Source organism: Acinonyx jubatus, chromosome B3, assembly GCF_027475565.1.
Source record: "Acinonyx jubatus isolate Ajub_Pintada_27869175 chromosome B3, VMU_Ajub_asm_v1.0, whole genome shotgun sequence".
Taxonomy (NCBI): Eukaryota; Metazoa; Chordata; class Mammalia; order Carnivora; family Felidae; genus Acinonyx; species Acinonyx jubatus.
Genome location: NC_069386.1, coordinates 35,987,274 through 36,003,239, shown reverse-complemented (window position 1 = coordinate 36,003,239; position 15,966 = coordinate 35,987,274). Strand labels below are relative to the sequence as shown.

Here is a 15,966-nt window from a genome sequence, read left to right as displayed (position 1 = left end):
GGTATCTGGCACACAGCTACTCAACGGTTAAAAGCAAACAAAACACATAAAAAGATACTACATTTTTCTCAATATTTAGTAAAAGGATGAAAACCTAGCTCCTCCTTTTCAGAACCCCAAACTAGAACAGTGGTCATCAAATTTATCCAGCCCCCCTAATACTGGGAAGCCGTTTCCCTAACAGGCTAATTAATGAAGTCTTACTTCACCAAAAGCTCCTTTCAAATTCACGCAGGACACCTTCTTCTAGATGAAAACTATCAGCCAATTAAGGCTCTTCCTGGTCCTTGGGAGAAGACGTGGGTCAGGGCTGGTTCTCTGACCTGATTTTACAGTGTGTTTCTCCCTGAAAGTAAGCCTGGGGGGGGGGGGGGGGGGTGGCTCTGAGTCCTGCCTCACCATATTGGGTCAGAGGTAAGGGCAGGGTCTCCTTAGCCCACCCAAAGGCACCTGGCCCCTCAAACCAGGGTGGGAGGGCTAGATGGAATCCAAAATGTAGCAATGGGACCTTCCAAGAAATTCTGCCATTTCAGAAAGAACACGAAAAATCCCACTTAGGGGTGCCAGGGTGGCTCAGTGGGTTAAGCGTCCGACTTCGGCTCAGGTCATGGTCTCGCGGTCTGTGGGTTCGAGCCCCATGTCCGGCTCTACGCTGACAGCTTAGAGCCCAGAGCCTGCTTCAGATTCTGTGTCTCCCTCTCTCTCTGTTCCTCCCCCACTCGCACTGTATCTCTCAAAAATGAATAAATGTTAAGGAAGGAAGGAAGGAAGGAAGGAAGGAAGGAAGGAAGGAAGGAAGGAAGGAAGGAAGGAAGAAAGAAAGAAACAAAGAAAGAAAGAAAGAAACAAAGAAAGAAAGAAAGAAAGAAAGAAAATAGGCAGGGAGAGACCAACACCAGGTGGTCAGCCCTTGCCCAGAGGGCTCACTAGTGGTTACAAGATGTGTTTAAACTTTGTGCCCCCCACCCTCTGACTCACACAGCCATAAATGAGAAAATAAATCTGCTATTGTTAGTAAACGCAAATTTGCAAGTACAGATCTTTCAAAGCCAGAGCCTTAAGAGAATAATAAGACCTTCTGGGATGAAAAGGCAGGGGGGGTCAGCTGGCCTGGGGAAATGACTAACGCTGGTGTGAGCAGAGTACTGGCCACTTATGTTTTGTCCCGCTCTTCTATCACATCATCTTTCCTACTTATCACCTCACGAATCTGCACCTTAACCTCGCTGGGCCTCTACTTGCTCGTCAGCAGGATGATTCGTAGGTACTCTGAGATCAGATACTTTAGGTTCTGGTTCATGGGGGCCAGGTGTCCAGTGTAGGTTACCGAGTGATTGCTCAAATGCCACCTCATCAGAGAGGCCCTCCTGGATCACACACCCCCTTTAGCACAGCTCTGTCTTCTTGGGGCTTAGCACACAGGCATCGTGACTCTTTACCGACCACCTCCCTCAATGGAATGGGAGCACCGCACGGGCAGCGCAGATGAGAAGTTTGTCTGGTTCACTGCTGCATCATGCAGAATGCCTACCCGGTGCACAGTGGTCATTCAATCAGTATGTGAAATTGATGCATTGAATGACCCCTCCACAGTATTTGCTATCTGCAGAAATCACCCTCATAACTCTGGTGAACATCAGACGCTAGCCAGCCAAGTGCTGTTTATCACCAGAGACGTCTGTGGCCGTCATAAGCCTCCCAGGGCTACTAACGAAGCATCTGCCCGAGATGAGTCTGGTTTGCCAGTACGGTGGGCACCTTGCAGACCAGGATCCCGACCTTGCTGGAGTCTATGGCCCCTGGTCAAACTCACAGATGCATTTGCACTTCCACTTTAGACACTCCCCTGTGGCCACTCCTGGCAGTGACCACACTGGCCGCTGGGACTGAGGGAAGGTTCCCAAGTGCCTACAGAGGCCAAATGCCTGCCCTGAACCACGTACTCCTTCACTGTTAAGAGGAGAGCATTCCACTCCTGCTGCCACGACCGCAGCTCCTCCACCTCCACCCAGAACAGCAGCCCTAGAGGGAGGTCCCTGCTATGGGAGAAGCCTCCCGAGACTCACAGAGTGCACCTAAAAGGACAGACACACCAGCTCTACACAGGCACATCTGCAACAGAGCCGCAAACTAGACGGGGGCTAGGAGCACAGCCACTCATCATGGCGGCAGGCCAACCTCTGCAGACAGGATTCTCCAAGCCTTCCAGACAAAGCTGAGGAGCTGTACCAAAGTGCATGCCTGCCCACCCTTCCCAGCCTGCACCCAGGGTGCACCCGAATCTCCGTAGGGAAAAGGAGACAGGCAGAAGTGGCAGGAACGCCCCGGGTGACTGTGATGGCCAATTCCCGGCCCTCCATATGGAACAGGCCCCTGTGCCAGAACAGACAGATCCTTCCCACAGGCAGCTAGGCGGGAGGCTGGAGACACATGACATCATCACAGAGCCTTCCTGGGGCCCCCAGCTGCAGGGGAGCTGCCCCGGTCTCTGCAAACCCTCAGGTCTCTGCAAACCTTCAACGCCACCCTCAGGCAGGGGGAATAAAGAGACACGAACCTGACCCCACAGAGAGCTGAGCCACAGTGGACGTGAGGTGCCATGGAAATTAGCGCAGAGGAGAGCACAGCTGGAAGTCCTGGGGACTTCTGCATCTCGACATCACCTGGGAGGGACACGAATCGCACCCTTTCGTCCGGGTCAGTAGAGGAAGACTTCCTGGAGGAGGCCCATCGGGAGCTGTCTGAATGAAAAAGGCCTGACTGAGGCACACCTGGGGTCCTGCAGCCAGGAGGGGAGTTGAGAGGCAGGAGGGCCTGCGGGCAGAGCAAGTGCTCCAGGAAAGAGAAGCCAGGCAGAGAGCCCAGTCACCCCTACTCCACAGGGAGAGGGAGGCCCTGGGGCAGGGGTGTCTGCAGCTCGCAAGCAAGCAAGCAAGCAAGCAAGCAAGCAAGCATTCCGGCTGTCTCTTGCCCGGGGCTCCTCCAGCCCCCTCCCACCTGCTTGAGCAGCTCCAGGGGAGGCCTCCTTCTGGGACAGGCAAAGACAGCTCTCCCCAAAATTGCTCCGGCCACACACAGGCTCAGACACCGAGCAAGGGCCTTCTTCAGACAGGCTGCCCCCTCCCCAACCCTGTTCAAACACTCCTTCAAGCCTGGGCTGGTTAGAATCCACTAGCCTTCAGGGGCTATCCGCGACCCACACCCGGCACAAACATTTCTTTCGGTCCTGACAACAAGCAGGCGTTATTGTCAGTCACCATTTTACAGACGAGATAGCTGAGGCTCAAACCTGTTGGATGTGCTCTAACAGTGGAGTCAGCGGCTCGGGCCCTGCCCGAGACGCCCGACTGCTTGGCCCTGGGGTCCCGTCCTCTTTACATAAAGGTCCCCTGGAGATCAAGGAAGGGCCAAGTGCAGTCTTGCTCAAGAAACCTCACTCGACACTCCAGTAGCAGCCCCGTGAGGTCCAGGTTCACGTGCAAGTGTGATGAGCCGGAATGTAGGCCCGTGAGGGGGCCAGGCCAAGGACCAGAGCCCGGCACCCCGGGGGCGGGGGGATTCTGGACCCCTCTTTCCTCTTCCCCATTTTCCTTCCTCCATTTTCCTCGTCTTTTACCTCCACTTACTTTACTTCTTCCTACCTGCTGTGGAGTTCTGCACCCTGCCTCAATGTGGCGGTTCCCAACTGTGCTTTAGAGCCCCCTTTAGAGCAGTCTAAAAATACACCGACTGGGCACCACCCTCGGAGACTGATCCTGTAGCTGGGTAGAGCCTGGGAATTTCTTAAAATGCTCCCCTGGTGGTTCTGATACACAGCTGGGGTTGAAATCTGCCTTTCTAGCCACATGCATTCTTTCCCCTGTCCATGCTCTATCTCCCCAACCCCACCACAGAAACCACAATTCCACTGGTCTGCAACCCACTCCCCACCCAGCTCGCGTACCACACCCCCCTCCCCCGCCCCCCTTCCCCTAATCCAGAACATAGGAACTGGATTCACTAAATTCAAGCTGCTACCCAGATACTTACGTGGCATTCACAGAACTCCCTGCATCATTCTGGATGCTGGGCACACAGGCCGTGTCAGTGAAAGTGGGCTCCCCTCACCCTCCCTTCACAGCCACGCCATTTGGGCCTGCTGGGGAGGCCAGCAGCTACAGAAAAGTTGGTTACATAATGGGGGATGAGGGCCTCCACGGGATGCATGCCCCTGAAGAAATCTGTAATCCTTTTAAATTTACTATTACAGGTTCTTGCTTCAACCCCGCCCCCCTACGCACGCATGCGCGCACACACGCACACACACACACACACACACACACACACACTCTCTCTCTCTCTCTCTCTCTCTCTCTCTTCCTCTCTCACCACCACCCCCCCACCCCCGACCTCCGAGGGACGCAGCAGAATCCAGTGACCTGGACCTTCTGGACACTTCTGACGGCAGAGTCCCAGCACAATGTTGCTCACAGAGACACCACAGGCCTTTCTCCTCCAGACTTCACTCTGGCCCTCCATTCCTGTTCTTCCAGCCCGCAGCAGAACCCTGCCTTTTCCTTATTCCCAGCCGGAGGACAACTAGGGGGAAAGCCTCCTCACTCCCACTCTGCTAATGGAATGCTCTCACCTCAGACGTGTCTTGAGCCTCACAAGACATCTGCAGAACAGCCCAGGGGGTTGCCTTCGCTGGACCCTACGGGATGGCCTGAGAGGACTTTGGTGGGTCTGTGCACATAGCCTAACCAGACAACACCTATTAACACAGAGCAACGGATGCTTCCTCTGCTGGGGATCTCAGGCAGAGCCCTGCACCTTCCCTGCTTGTCAAAGAAGGGTAAAGAATGCTCTTCACCCCTAACCCATCACACACCAGGGCTGGGAAGTTCTGAGTAAGGAAAGAGTGCTTGGTAAGGTACAGGCATTTCTTGTATGGCACGAACTTTCGTGACCAAATTAAAAATAAAATAAGCCACAGAGTAGAGTTGTAGTCTCCTAACACAATCCACTGACATGCAGGAAGAAACTATTTGGACCTTGAAAAATACTTTTGTGTTTTATTAGTTTTTTGGTGTTCTGCTTTGCTGTGTGTGAATAATCCACTAAACTAAAAGGTAGACAAACTAGGGCTGAGGTTCAGATGTAAAAACCGGAAAAATCGGAGAAGCACAGGGCGCTAAGAAAGTGTGAATCACCCACTCAGAGGAAGAGCTCACACTCACCCAGGGGAGAGCTGGAGGGGAGGGGGTTGGTGGGCAAAAAACCCTACATTGTTTCTGATGCTTTGTTTCAGGGGCTTGTGCTTGGCTTTCCAGAAGGCGATGAAAATGACAAGAACATGCAAGGACCCTGGTTTCTTCATTCACCTTCATTTCTAGAATGCCCACCATGTGCCAAGTGCAGTGCTGTGCTCCGAGAGCACACAGTGATGTGTACCAAAAGCAGGGCCTTGAAATCATGCGGCTACACAGGGGGACAGAGATGCTAATTAAAACACTCACATTCGGGAATGTATAATTACCAACTGAAGCACTGTGAAGGAAATTTCTGTAAGAGTTTCATAACAAAAGAACCAGACCCAGAGCTGAGGAGGGTGGAGGGTGAGGGAGCTGGTGGAGACAATTAGACGCTAAGTCGGTGATGGTGGCAGTTATGGCCTGGCGTAGATATGCAGGAATAAAGGCGGTAAGTGAGGCCAGTGCCGTGGCAAGGCGGTGAGGGAAACGATGAGGGCAACCAGTGGCCAGTCCCTACAGAACCTTCTCCTAAGAACACCACGTATTTGAAGCACGGCGACACAATTACATCCGTGTTTCGGCGAGAGCATGCTGGCTCAAGTCTGAAGCGTGGCTCGAGGGGGCTGTGGATGCAGGGACATCAGTTGGCAGGCAGTAGAGGATGTATTGCGAATAGGACTCGTGACGGATAGAAGGTCGCGGCGCATCTAGGGGAGGACGGAGGTTACAGAGGTCATGGGTTCTTTCTGGGCATTTGCTTGTGGGGTGATTTGGGGACACTCAGGTGGAGACATCGGGTGGGTCCCGAGCTTAGCCAGGAGTCCAGGGCGGGGACGCACCCATCAGTCACAGAGCGAGCACGGTCCTTTCAGCTGTCAGGGCGGGAGGACACCACATGGTGTGGAGGGAATGCAGACCGAGAGGGCCCAAGGCCCGAGTGGGCAAAATGCTTCGTGGCCACAGAGAGGAGGGCAAGGGACACTAGAAACGAGGAGTGACCAGAGCGGTAGGAGACATACTGGAGAAAGGGAGCGCGGGAGGGAACCCGTTTCATGAAGGTCAAGGGTGCAAATGCTGCTGAGGAGTGATGTAGAAGACGACAGTGAAGTTGTCTCTTTAGAGCTGTTTAGGAAGCAAAGCAGACGGAGGAGGGTTGAGGTGTGAGAGAAGTGAGGGAATGGAGAAGGTGGTTCTAGACAACTCAGGAAGTCTGACTGTAAATGGGAAGACACAGCTAGGCAGCAGCCACGGTGACACAGAATCAAGTGAGGTTTTCTGCTGGCTGGAAGATGGGAGAAACACCACAAGCCTGAAAAGGTCTGAAGGAGAGGAGCGGCACAGGTGCCCAGGGCAAAACACCGAGGACACCTGAGCGGGGCACAGATTCCGGCTAGGCATTTCTTGGGAAACCAGGCGTCACTTTTCCATGAAGGCGGGGGTGGCCAGCAAGGGGGCAGGCTGGGAGGGCGGTGAGGAACAGTGCCATCGCCCCATCCGGGAGAGAGAGTGGTGACCTTACCCTCTGCACAGACTACCTGGGACCCATGGCTGGGGCTGCTCTGTGATGGTTAGATGTGCAGCTATACTCACATCCAGAAGCCACACGTTTACTACTGAATTGCTTGCTCGTGGGGAAAAGACTTCTGCCAAGTTAAGAATCTCTAGCTTCTAACCTCTTTTCTCACTGAAACGAACGTTACTTTTTAATATAATGTGTGTTAACGTATGGGGTGTTTTTTTGTTGTTTTTTGTTTTTTTTTAAAGCGAATGCCAACTATGTGGTTCCAGTGGGACAGAGCATAATACCAATGACAGTTCTGGTTTCCTGAGTGCTTACCATGGGGTAAGGTACTATCACATCATCACGTTACAGAGACAAAAGGAGGGAGGCGCTGTGAGGTGAAGGGGCTTGCCCAAGTGCCATGGCTGGAAGTAGGGGAGACAGGATGCACCCCCCAGGCAGGCTGGGTGGGAGCAGAAGCCAAAGGCACCCTCCTCACCCTGCAAGTCTCTCCTCCACGCTGGAAAACGTGGAAGCCAGGCCCCAGGCAACCTGCACAGTGTGTGGCACCTGAAGGATGGAAGGCACTGGGTGGTGAGCGTGGAGAGAGGGGGTGGAGGAACAGGCTTGGCTGAGGGCCACTGGCACAACCAGGAACCTTGGAAGGCATCCACTTGGGGGTAGGAATTTAGGATAAGGATTCCTTAATGCCATGAGAAGGTTTGGGGTGGGAAAGAGCTAGAACTAAGGAGAGAGTGTGCAGTTGGAGAACATGGGACCCAGGGACAAGCAGCTTTTTTTTTTTTTTTTTTTTTTTTAGTTTTATTTATTTTGAGAGAGCGAGCGAGAGAGAGAGCCCAAGCAGGGGAGGGGGTGGGGGTAAAGAGGAGGATCTGAAGCAGGCTCTGTGCTGACAGCAGAGTCCGACGCGGAGCTCGAACTCACGGAGACCATGACCTGAGCCGAAGTCAGACATTAAAGGACTGAGCCACCCAGGTGCCCCTCGAGCTGGCTTAAAAGCTGGAGAAATCACTATTGACCCTCAATGGAGGGAGTTCACAAAGCTACACATGGCATTCCCTCATTCCCCAAAATCAAACCACCAAGTATTTGAGTGCGAAGGAAGCTTAACACTCATCTTTTAATGTCTTTCAAACAATAACAAGTGACGTGATCAATTTATGGGTCAAAGCCAGCACACTTTTTTTAATGAACAGAAATGTTTTACATGTAGTACGGAAGCATCTTGTCATTTGTTGGTAGAACATATGTACGTATATACCTACCGGGTAGTGGTGCAAAACATATTTTTACTGTTAGGATCAAGAAGTTTGAAAGTCACCAATCCAATTCAATACTCTCATTTTAGAGTGAAGGAGACAGAGAGGCCCCAAGAAGCCCAGCAACTTGTCCAAGTTAGTTAATAATAGCAAAACTGAGAACAGCACACAAGTCTTTAATAGCCCTCTGCTAATTTGCTCACCAAACCGGAATCTCCAAACACAAATATCTCTGGGAAAGACAGCCTTGACTTTAATCCACATTAGGGTAAGTGATAGTGGAGGAGTAAGCTGATCTTTTAGATCTGCTGCCTAGGGCAAGTTCTGGTAGAGAAGATAGATGAGCGTCCCAGGGCAGCCGTGGGGCTCAAACAAAATAAATGCGAGTGGATGTATGGGGGTTGCAGGGTGTGGCTCACTGGGCACAAGACAGGGACTAGTGTGGGAAGACAAAGATATTTTATCTTGTTTACAGTCTTTGTATTAACAGATATCATCAGGACAACTGGTTCTATGTAAGGAGGCTGTTTCCACGTCCAGGCAGGTGGCCCAGGGCCACGGGTGCTTGGCTCATCTTGTTTCAACAAATTTTATTAAATGACAAGTTCTGAGTAACAGGTGCCTTCGCAATTCTCCATCCCTGCCCAACTCCATCTCTTTAATGAAAACATCATTGTTGGGGATTTATCATGTGTACCATTGTATTTCAATGTAACGTAAGATTCTAAGATTCAAAGTCAGGTCCCTTTTTCTCTGTATTTGTGGGAGGAAAGCGGTGGTGATGCGGAATGGGTGGAGTGCACTTCCCCAGGAGCCGAGACAACTAGCTAGGGCAGGGGGTGGGCAGGTCAAAACGGGGTGGGGAGACACGGCAGTACACATCTGTGAGGGAGTGGCCGCCTCTGGACAGCAGAGTAATGAGCCTCCTTTTCGTCTCAGAACTCAGGCCAAACAACTGGGCCAACCAAGCTCATGTGACCAGGGCTCCTCACCACTCAGCAACAAGCTCTGTGCTCCCCTCCCAGGCGGAGACACCAAGGTAGAGAGGGCAGGCACAGGGGGGAGGAGTCGCCTGATGAGTAGCTGATACGATATCCATAAAGGGTCACCAACAGTCCCCGAGTTTTTTATTTCAACGTGGGATCATTCATTCCGACGGAGGCTCTGGGATGGCCAGCCCCCAAAGCTCAGTTAGGTGCCTGTATTACAAATAAAAAGGATTGTGTAAGTCTAGCATAAGTCACCTTGAAAGGCTGGTGGTGCAAAAGCGGACAAGACAGGGACCTGGGTCCGCAGTCCGCTGTCCTTAACGCATACGCCAAAGTTGTGGGGAGTGGGGACTGGGATTCTTCCCCTTGGATTTATCTCCTCCTCCCCTCAGCCTGCCCAGTCTTATTCCTGTTCCCTCTGCTCGTTAGCTCGGGCACAAGTGGCTAGAGGTAGGAAGAAGGCTCTGAAACTCAAAGCCACTTTGTTGAGGGTGTGTTCCCCAGGAAACATGCATGGTGGGAGAGCAGCAGGGCAGGACCAGAGATTTCAGGATTATCTGTGGCTTTCAATGATCTGTGTTCTAAGGGTCTGATGTCAGCCATGGAGGACACAGCTGCTGCACCTTCTGCAGGCCGCAAAGCTCTGAGAAGACATTTGAAATTGAAGAGTAACCATAGAACTACAAGATACACAACACCCTTTTGAAATACGGAGTATGCAAGCTGAAGAATTTTAGTTGGTTACACAGAAGAACTTCTAGATAGAAGGGGCACTCAATTCTGAACTGGTAATGAGGACAATTTCTCTTCTGATGGAGGTTCTTGGATCAAAGCCAATTTCCACTAGGCATCAACTAGTTAAAGGGCACACACAAAAGAACTTGGAAACACTCCTAAAGCACCACCCAAATGAATGGTTTGCCACATGCTTAATAAAAAATTTAAGAATTAAAAACAATAAAATAAAAAAAATCCAGATCCCAGCCCTCTCTTCCCCCAACTAAGAAAGGGATCACCAAGCTTTCTCTGTAAAGGGCCAGGTAGTAAACTTTACCTAGAGGCAAAACTAACAATACAACACAGGCACTTTTATAATGACAGAAAACAAATTTCCACAATTCTTTTATTGATGAAACTTAAGATCTGTAATAAATACAACTCGGGGGTCAGGGTAGTGATGGTCTAATGAGACAAGTGGAATTCTTTTGGGGGGAGGGATAACATTTCACATAATTGGAATTCAAAATTAAGCATTCCACATCATCAAATTGATTGCAGTATTTCTATGTACAGATTATTCTTAGCTCATGATACCAAAACAGGCAGCTGACCCTGAATTTGACAGCACTTGTGCTAAACCAACATCTAGGGGTGCCAGGAATCTGCATTTTACATGCTCCCTAGGTGATTCTGATGATGGATGGGCCATGTTTGGGACGTGATGGACTACACAACTCTCAAAGTCCCTAATTTCCAACCAAAGAGGCCTCTGGTTTTACAGTAGGAGAACCCAACTGTGTTGCATACCGTGACCACCCTCACAACATGGAGGATGTCACACAGCTTTGCCTACCCTTAATTAGTCGTTAGGAGAGTTCAGTGAGATGATCCATGAATTGTTACTAGTATACCACATCTTAGGTAAGGTAAGAGGACATGCCAATTCTCTTCAGTTTTTTGGATGCAGATGGTGACAAAAACAGAAAATGCATTCCATGCAGGATCCCATACAAACCACTGCCTAAGAGTCTTCTCATTACTAAAATGTGTACCCCAACATCTAAAAGGACAGACTTATTTCAGCCTAAACAGATGTGATGTTCTGAACCAAACTCGGCAAGTGTATGTGGCTTCCCTCCTTAAAATGACAATTCAGAGCCGCCCCCCCCCCCCCCCCCCCCCCCCCCCGTCCTGACCACCCACCTCAGTATCTTCAAGCAGGAGGCCGTTCAGGGTTCATTTCAATACCTTAAATGACAGGAAACTCAATCTCTCATGAGGTGGCACTATTTTAAAGCCAGAGAAGAAAAAGCTCTCCCCTTAGTGTCTGATCAAAAAATAAAAAGTAAAAAGGTGCTTCAGGAGATGGAACAGAGACTAAGATGATGAGTATGCAGACTGGCTGTGATAAGCTCTCTATGCCTCAATTTCCCTGTGTGTAATATGAGGATAATAACAGTACCTACACCTCACAGTGCTGCTGTGGGGACTAGATTAATTGATCTGTATAATCCACTTAGAATTGTGCCAGGCACAGCATGGTGCTGTGTAAGCATTCGCTATTATTATTGTTGTCGTGATGGTTGTTGTTGTCCAGAACTGCAGAGAAGCTCAGAGCTGTGCTCTATTATCTCTCCAAGACCAACACTATCGCATATTGGGCACCTGACGGCCAAAAGAAGCCACTTTTGTCACTTACTCATTAGACCAGCTCACTAGTCCCCTTGTAAAGATGAGGAAATGAAGGTTTAAAGAGGAGGTTAGGTTACCTGCCCAAGATCACAGGGACAGGTTAACTTACCCTACCTCTTTTTGGCCAGAAGAATTCAAACGCAGAGGTCTGTGCAGCTCCAAAACCCACCTTCACTATGGAGCCCCCAGACTCAAAACTACCACCAGCAGCAGCAATCCAGGAACAAAACATCACTGACCATGACCATCCGGAGCCCCAGCTCAATTTTCTGCCTGTGGATCCTTGGTTGGCTCGCATAAACTGGAGTTAATATCAGGCTACATGAACCCAATTAGGCAGTAGTCTGGAAAACATCATGCGACGTATTCCAAAGGTCAAAGTTAAACCTGGCTTCCTGGGCAGCCTTTGCCAGGCACTGCCATCAAAGCTAGTCTCACGCAGACACCAGAGTTTAACCAGAGAGGTGCTTAACCAGCACTGACATCGGCTTTTAAAAAGTCCCGGAGAGAAGCCAGAGACGTGACGCAGAAAGGCGGTCGGCAGAAAGACATCGCTTACTTTTTAAAAAAGCAAACCTATTCCCTTCTCTTTTCGGTTTAGGGTTACTACCGTGAACTGCCTTCCCCAGGGCAAAAATAAAAGGGGGAGGGGCAGTGGAAAACTGGGGTGGAGGGGGGGCCTCCCCTCGCAGACTGCAGGACGCTGTAACACCCACCTGAAACACGGGGCGCGACCTACCTTCCCGGAGAGCCCAGCCCCGGAGGGCGTTTCCCCAACACATCGACAACTCGTCCCTCCCGGGTAAGCGGCTGCTGTCCTTGGCTCCAGTCAGGGCCGCTGGAGTCGCGCGCGCCCCCCTCCCGGAAAAGAAACCTCATGTTTAATTTCTCCCCCGACCCTCCTATCAGTTTCTCCGAAAGAGCCAACACCCGGGCGACCAGTACGTCTTTAGGGCCACATTTAACTACGTCTGAAAACGCCAGCAGGAGGAAGGGCGAAACACTGGAAAGAAGAGGGGGTGGGGGAGGTAGGGAGAGCGATGGGGGGTGGGGGGAGCACTTGCGGGGAGGATCGTCGCCCTCCCTGGGCACCGCCGCCGCGACGCTCCAGCCAAGCCTCAGGCCGTTGTCTCGGGGAAGAAAACCCCATCGGGGCCCACAGCACGACCGGGGGTCCCCGGAGCCGGCTTCCCCTGCTGCCTCCACGTCCGGGGCCGTCGGGGCGATGGCGCAAGACTCCGCACACCACCCCCACCATCCCCCCCCACCACATACACAGCGACAACAGCCACAGTGACAAAATGGCAGCCCGGCGCCCGGCAGTCGTGCCACAGGCGAGCAGGGCCCCGGCGGCCGCCCCTGCCCCCCAATAACGCGTCGGCGCCCTTCGGGCTCGGCCTCCGGCGGGCCTGGCCTTTGCAAAAATAATAACACAACACCTCGAGCTCCAAAGCAGCGGGGGAAGCCAGGAGGCCCGCCCGGGGCCGGCCCCGCGCGCCCGCGCCCGGCCCGTGCGCACGAGGCCCGGCCGCCCCGGCGCCAGCCCGCCCGCCGGCCCGCGCCCCGCGCCGCATGGAGCCCGGCGCCCGCACTCGCAGCCCCGCGCTCGGCGCCGGCCGCGCCATGGGGGAGGGGCGGGGCGGGCCGCGCGAGACCCGGGAAACATGGCTGCTCGTCCTATTTCGGCGTCGCGGCGTGGCCACCAGCCCCCGGATCCGAGTTGGGAGAGGCTCCGAAGGTGGGTATGTGGGGGCCCCCGGGGGGGGGGGAGCGCGGCGGGGAGGGGCGCAGGGGGCGCTCTCCGAGAGCTATTTGTCTTAAGAACGTTTACAAAAAAATAGTTCCTCCTCCCCCACCCCTTTTGTCCCTCATTAGCAAGCTTTCTCGCTCCCCCTCCTCCCCAAATGTGCAGAAAGTGCCCCCTCCATCCCCACCCGCGCCCCACCCCGCCTCGAGGCAGGGGGCAGGCGAGTGGGCAGGGAGACTCGGAGGCGAGGGGGCGAAGCGTGAGAAATCGCTCCCAGTTCGGCGCGGCGCGCTCCCCTCCCCCAGCACACACTCGGGGAAGTTTAAAGAGCCGGTTCGACCCGCTTTCGATCTCGCTCCCAGTTGGCCGGCCGGGTGGCTGGGGCCGGCCTGGCGAACCGCGCCTCCACACCCACCCGCCACGACCCCGGCCCCCCACTGCGCGCCCTTCCCCCTCCGCACGGGGGGCTTCCGGAAAGTACGCGGGAAGACCGCGGCTCCGGCCCCCTCCCCCATCACCACACCCAGCCCCCAAATCCTCCGGCTCGGGGTCTAAGCGGGGATGAAACCGGCCAGAGAAAGGCAAACCGCCGGCAAATTGTTCGCGGAAACTCCTGCCTTCTCGGCGGGCACCCCCTCCCCTCCCTCCGCCACCCCCTCCCCGCCCTGCGCGCCATAAGGCACTGCACGTCTACAGTCCACAGCTGCGTTATGGTGGGGGGGGGGGGACAAAAAGGATCTTGTTTTCAAAAGTCTCAGGTTTGGGGGAGGAACTAGAGAAAAGAGGAAGCAAGGCCTGCCTTCGCCAGGGATTCGGGTTTTAACGGGCTGAAGGGGCGACAGGTCAGCGCACCGTGCTACCCAAACTTCCAACTCTGTGGAACCCTGGCCACCGAGGCTGGAGGAGGGGTCCTCCGGCCCGCGCTGCCCGGGTCTCGGAAGGGGCCGCGAGAGGAGCCGGCCAGGGTCTCCGCCCCAGAGCCGGGGTCTCCGCTGAGCCGCCAACTCACATAAAACACTGTTTGAAAGCGAGAGGGAGCCAGAAATGCAAACGAGCGTTCGAGTAACCCACCCTCACCTTCCCCCTCCTTGGGGGTGGGCTTTCGCCCGAGCCTCCCAGTTCCCATCCGTGTAAGTTTCCTCCGGCCGTACTCCTGCCGCTGCCCAATCAATAACGGCGACCAGAAGGCAAACTCCCATCCCGGAGCTGCGTGTTTCCTATGCCCGCATAAATCTGGACCCGGCCAATACCCACCACGGGCACCAGGTCTGGGCAGCTCGCGTCCTGACAAAGTTTCCCGTGCCCATTTATTAACCAGGCGCCGAATGGCTGCCTAGGAGCCCACCCCGGAGAAAGCCTGGCCGGGGGGCGCCAGGGCTCAAAGGCTGGCATCTCAGCGAGGCCGGAAGGAGCAGGGGCGAGGGGGGACCGGGACGTAGCCTTTGGGTAACTTGCAATAGCGATCGCTCGAGGTGGGGAGGCGCGGGGATTATCTGTGCCTTAGCACGTTCGAAAATCCCTCCCCCCTTCCAATTTATCCTCCCTTCGGAAGGAAAGGAAGAAACATCAGCATCTGGCCCGAAGGTGGGGTGGAAAGAGTGAGGGAGAAAGAGGAGGAGAGGAAGGGAGGCAGAGAAAGGGAGGGAGGGAGAGAAAGGGCGCGTTCACGAACACTACAAAGTTACAAATATGGCTCCCCCGTCTCTCGCCTCATCACTGCAAAGAAATGAAGACGCACTTTAAACTCGAGCCATTCCCAACTCCACTGCAGCCCCCTCCCCACGCGCTCTCCCCGGGGGCCTCGGCCCACATTTATCAGAAACTAAACCGGACTCGCGAAGCCCAAAACTTATTGTGTGTGTGCGAGCGAGAGAGAGAGAGAGAAAGGGAGGGGGAAGGCGCGGGAGGGGGGCTGAAGGGGGGATTCATTTATAAAATATAAAACCCCCTTTTTTTGTTGTTAAATCCAGGAGGCAGCCCCCCTCCTCCTCTGCCTCGTTAATCTTTCCCCCAGACGGAGTCAAGGGAGCAGCGAGCTCAGAGGGTTATTTTGCCTCATTCTCTCCGACCCAAACGCGTGCGCCCGCTGGCCCCCGGTGGGTGCACACTCGCACGCACACTCTCGCACCCACACTCGCACACGCGGGAGCACACGCACAGGTAGTCACACACCAAGGGCAGCGGCGGCGGCAGCCGGAACATGCTCGGATGGCAATGCAACCCCCCAACCTTGCAATTCATTTGCAGTCCGACCCCGAAACCCACACCTCCCGGGCGCCCCCCCCCTCAAAAAAAAGTGCCTCCCCCCAACGCACACACACACACAAAGTAGGAGAATGGACCGACAGAGATATTTTTGGCAAATGCTCACATCAGAGGGCGTCCTGTTCCGCAGCTCTAAATGAATCCGTTTGTCCATTTCCATCTCTCGCGCTCTCTCTCTGCAGAGGCTCCCGCGCCGGCGGAATTCAATCAATAAACCCCGAACCCACGGCCGCGCGTTTTAGGACTTTGAAGGCTCAACCAGCTCCGCTCGGTTCTCGAGCCCCCAGCACCCGCGGCGCACACTAACCTGATCACGGTGGAGGCGGGACCTGCGGGCCGGCGGATGAGCGGCAACAGCTGGAGCCAATCGCCGCCGAGGGTCTCCGGGCAACAGCCAATGGTGGCAGCGCGGGGGGGGAAGGGACCAATGGGCGGGCTGCGCAGCCGGCCAGGGAGGCTCAGCCATTTGGTTGTGGTGCCGGAGACGGACCCCTTTAGATTTCGGGGCGGCTGAGGAGCGCGGCGGCTGCTTGGTGGC

At 54.1% G+C, this 15,966-nt stretch overlaps 1 protein-coding gene across 4 annotated transcripts in view; it reads right to left on the bottom strand.

Moving 5' to 3' along the window:
* The window catches only part of ANP32A (acidic nuclear phosphoprotein 32 family member A), a 40,166-nt gene extending 24,425 nt beyond the window's left edge, over nt 1–15,741 (bottom strand). The window contains exon 1 of one of the 4 annotated variants that reach the window (XM_027067630.2): nt 15,535–15,741. In XM_027067630.2, coding sequence (XP_026923431.1) covers nt 15,535–15,588 — 54 coding nt within the window. In that variant the 5' untranslated portion in view covers nt 15,589–15,741. Of the gene's footprint in view, nt 1–11,655; nt 11,680–12,855; nt 13,057–14,417; nt 14,910–15,534 lie in introns of those variants that run through there. The other 3 variants (XM_027067629.2, XM_053223820.1, XM_027067632.2) reach the window with 3 other exon arrangements.
* Nucleotides 15,742–15,966: the final 225 nt, after the last annotated feature.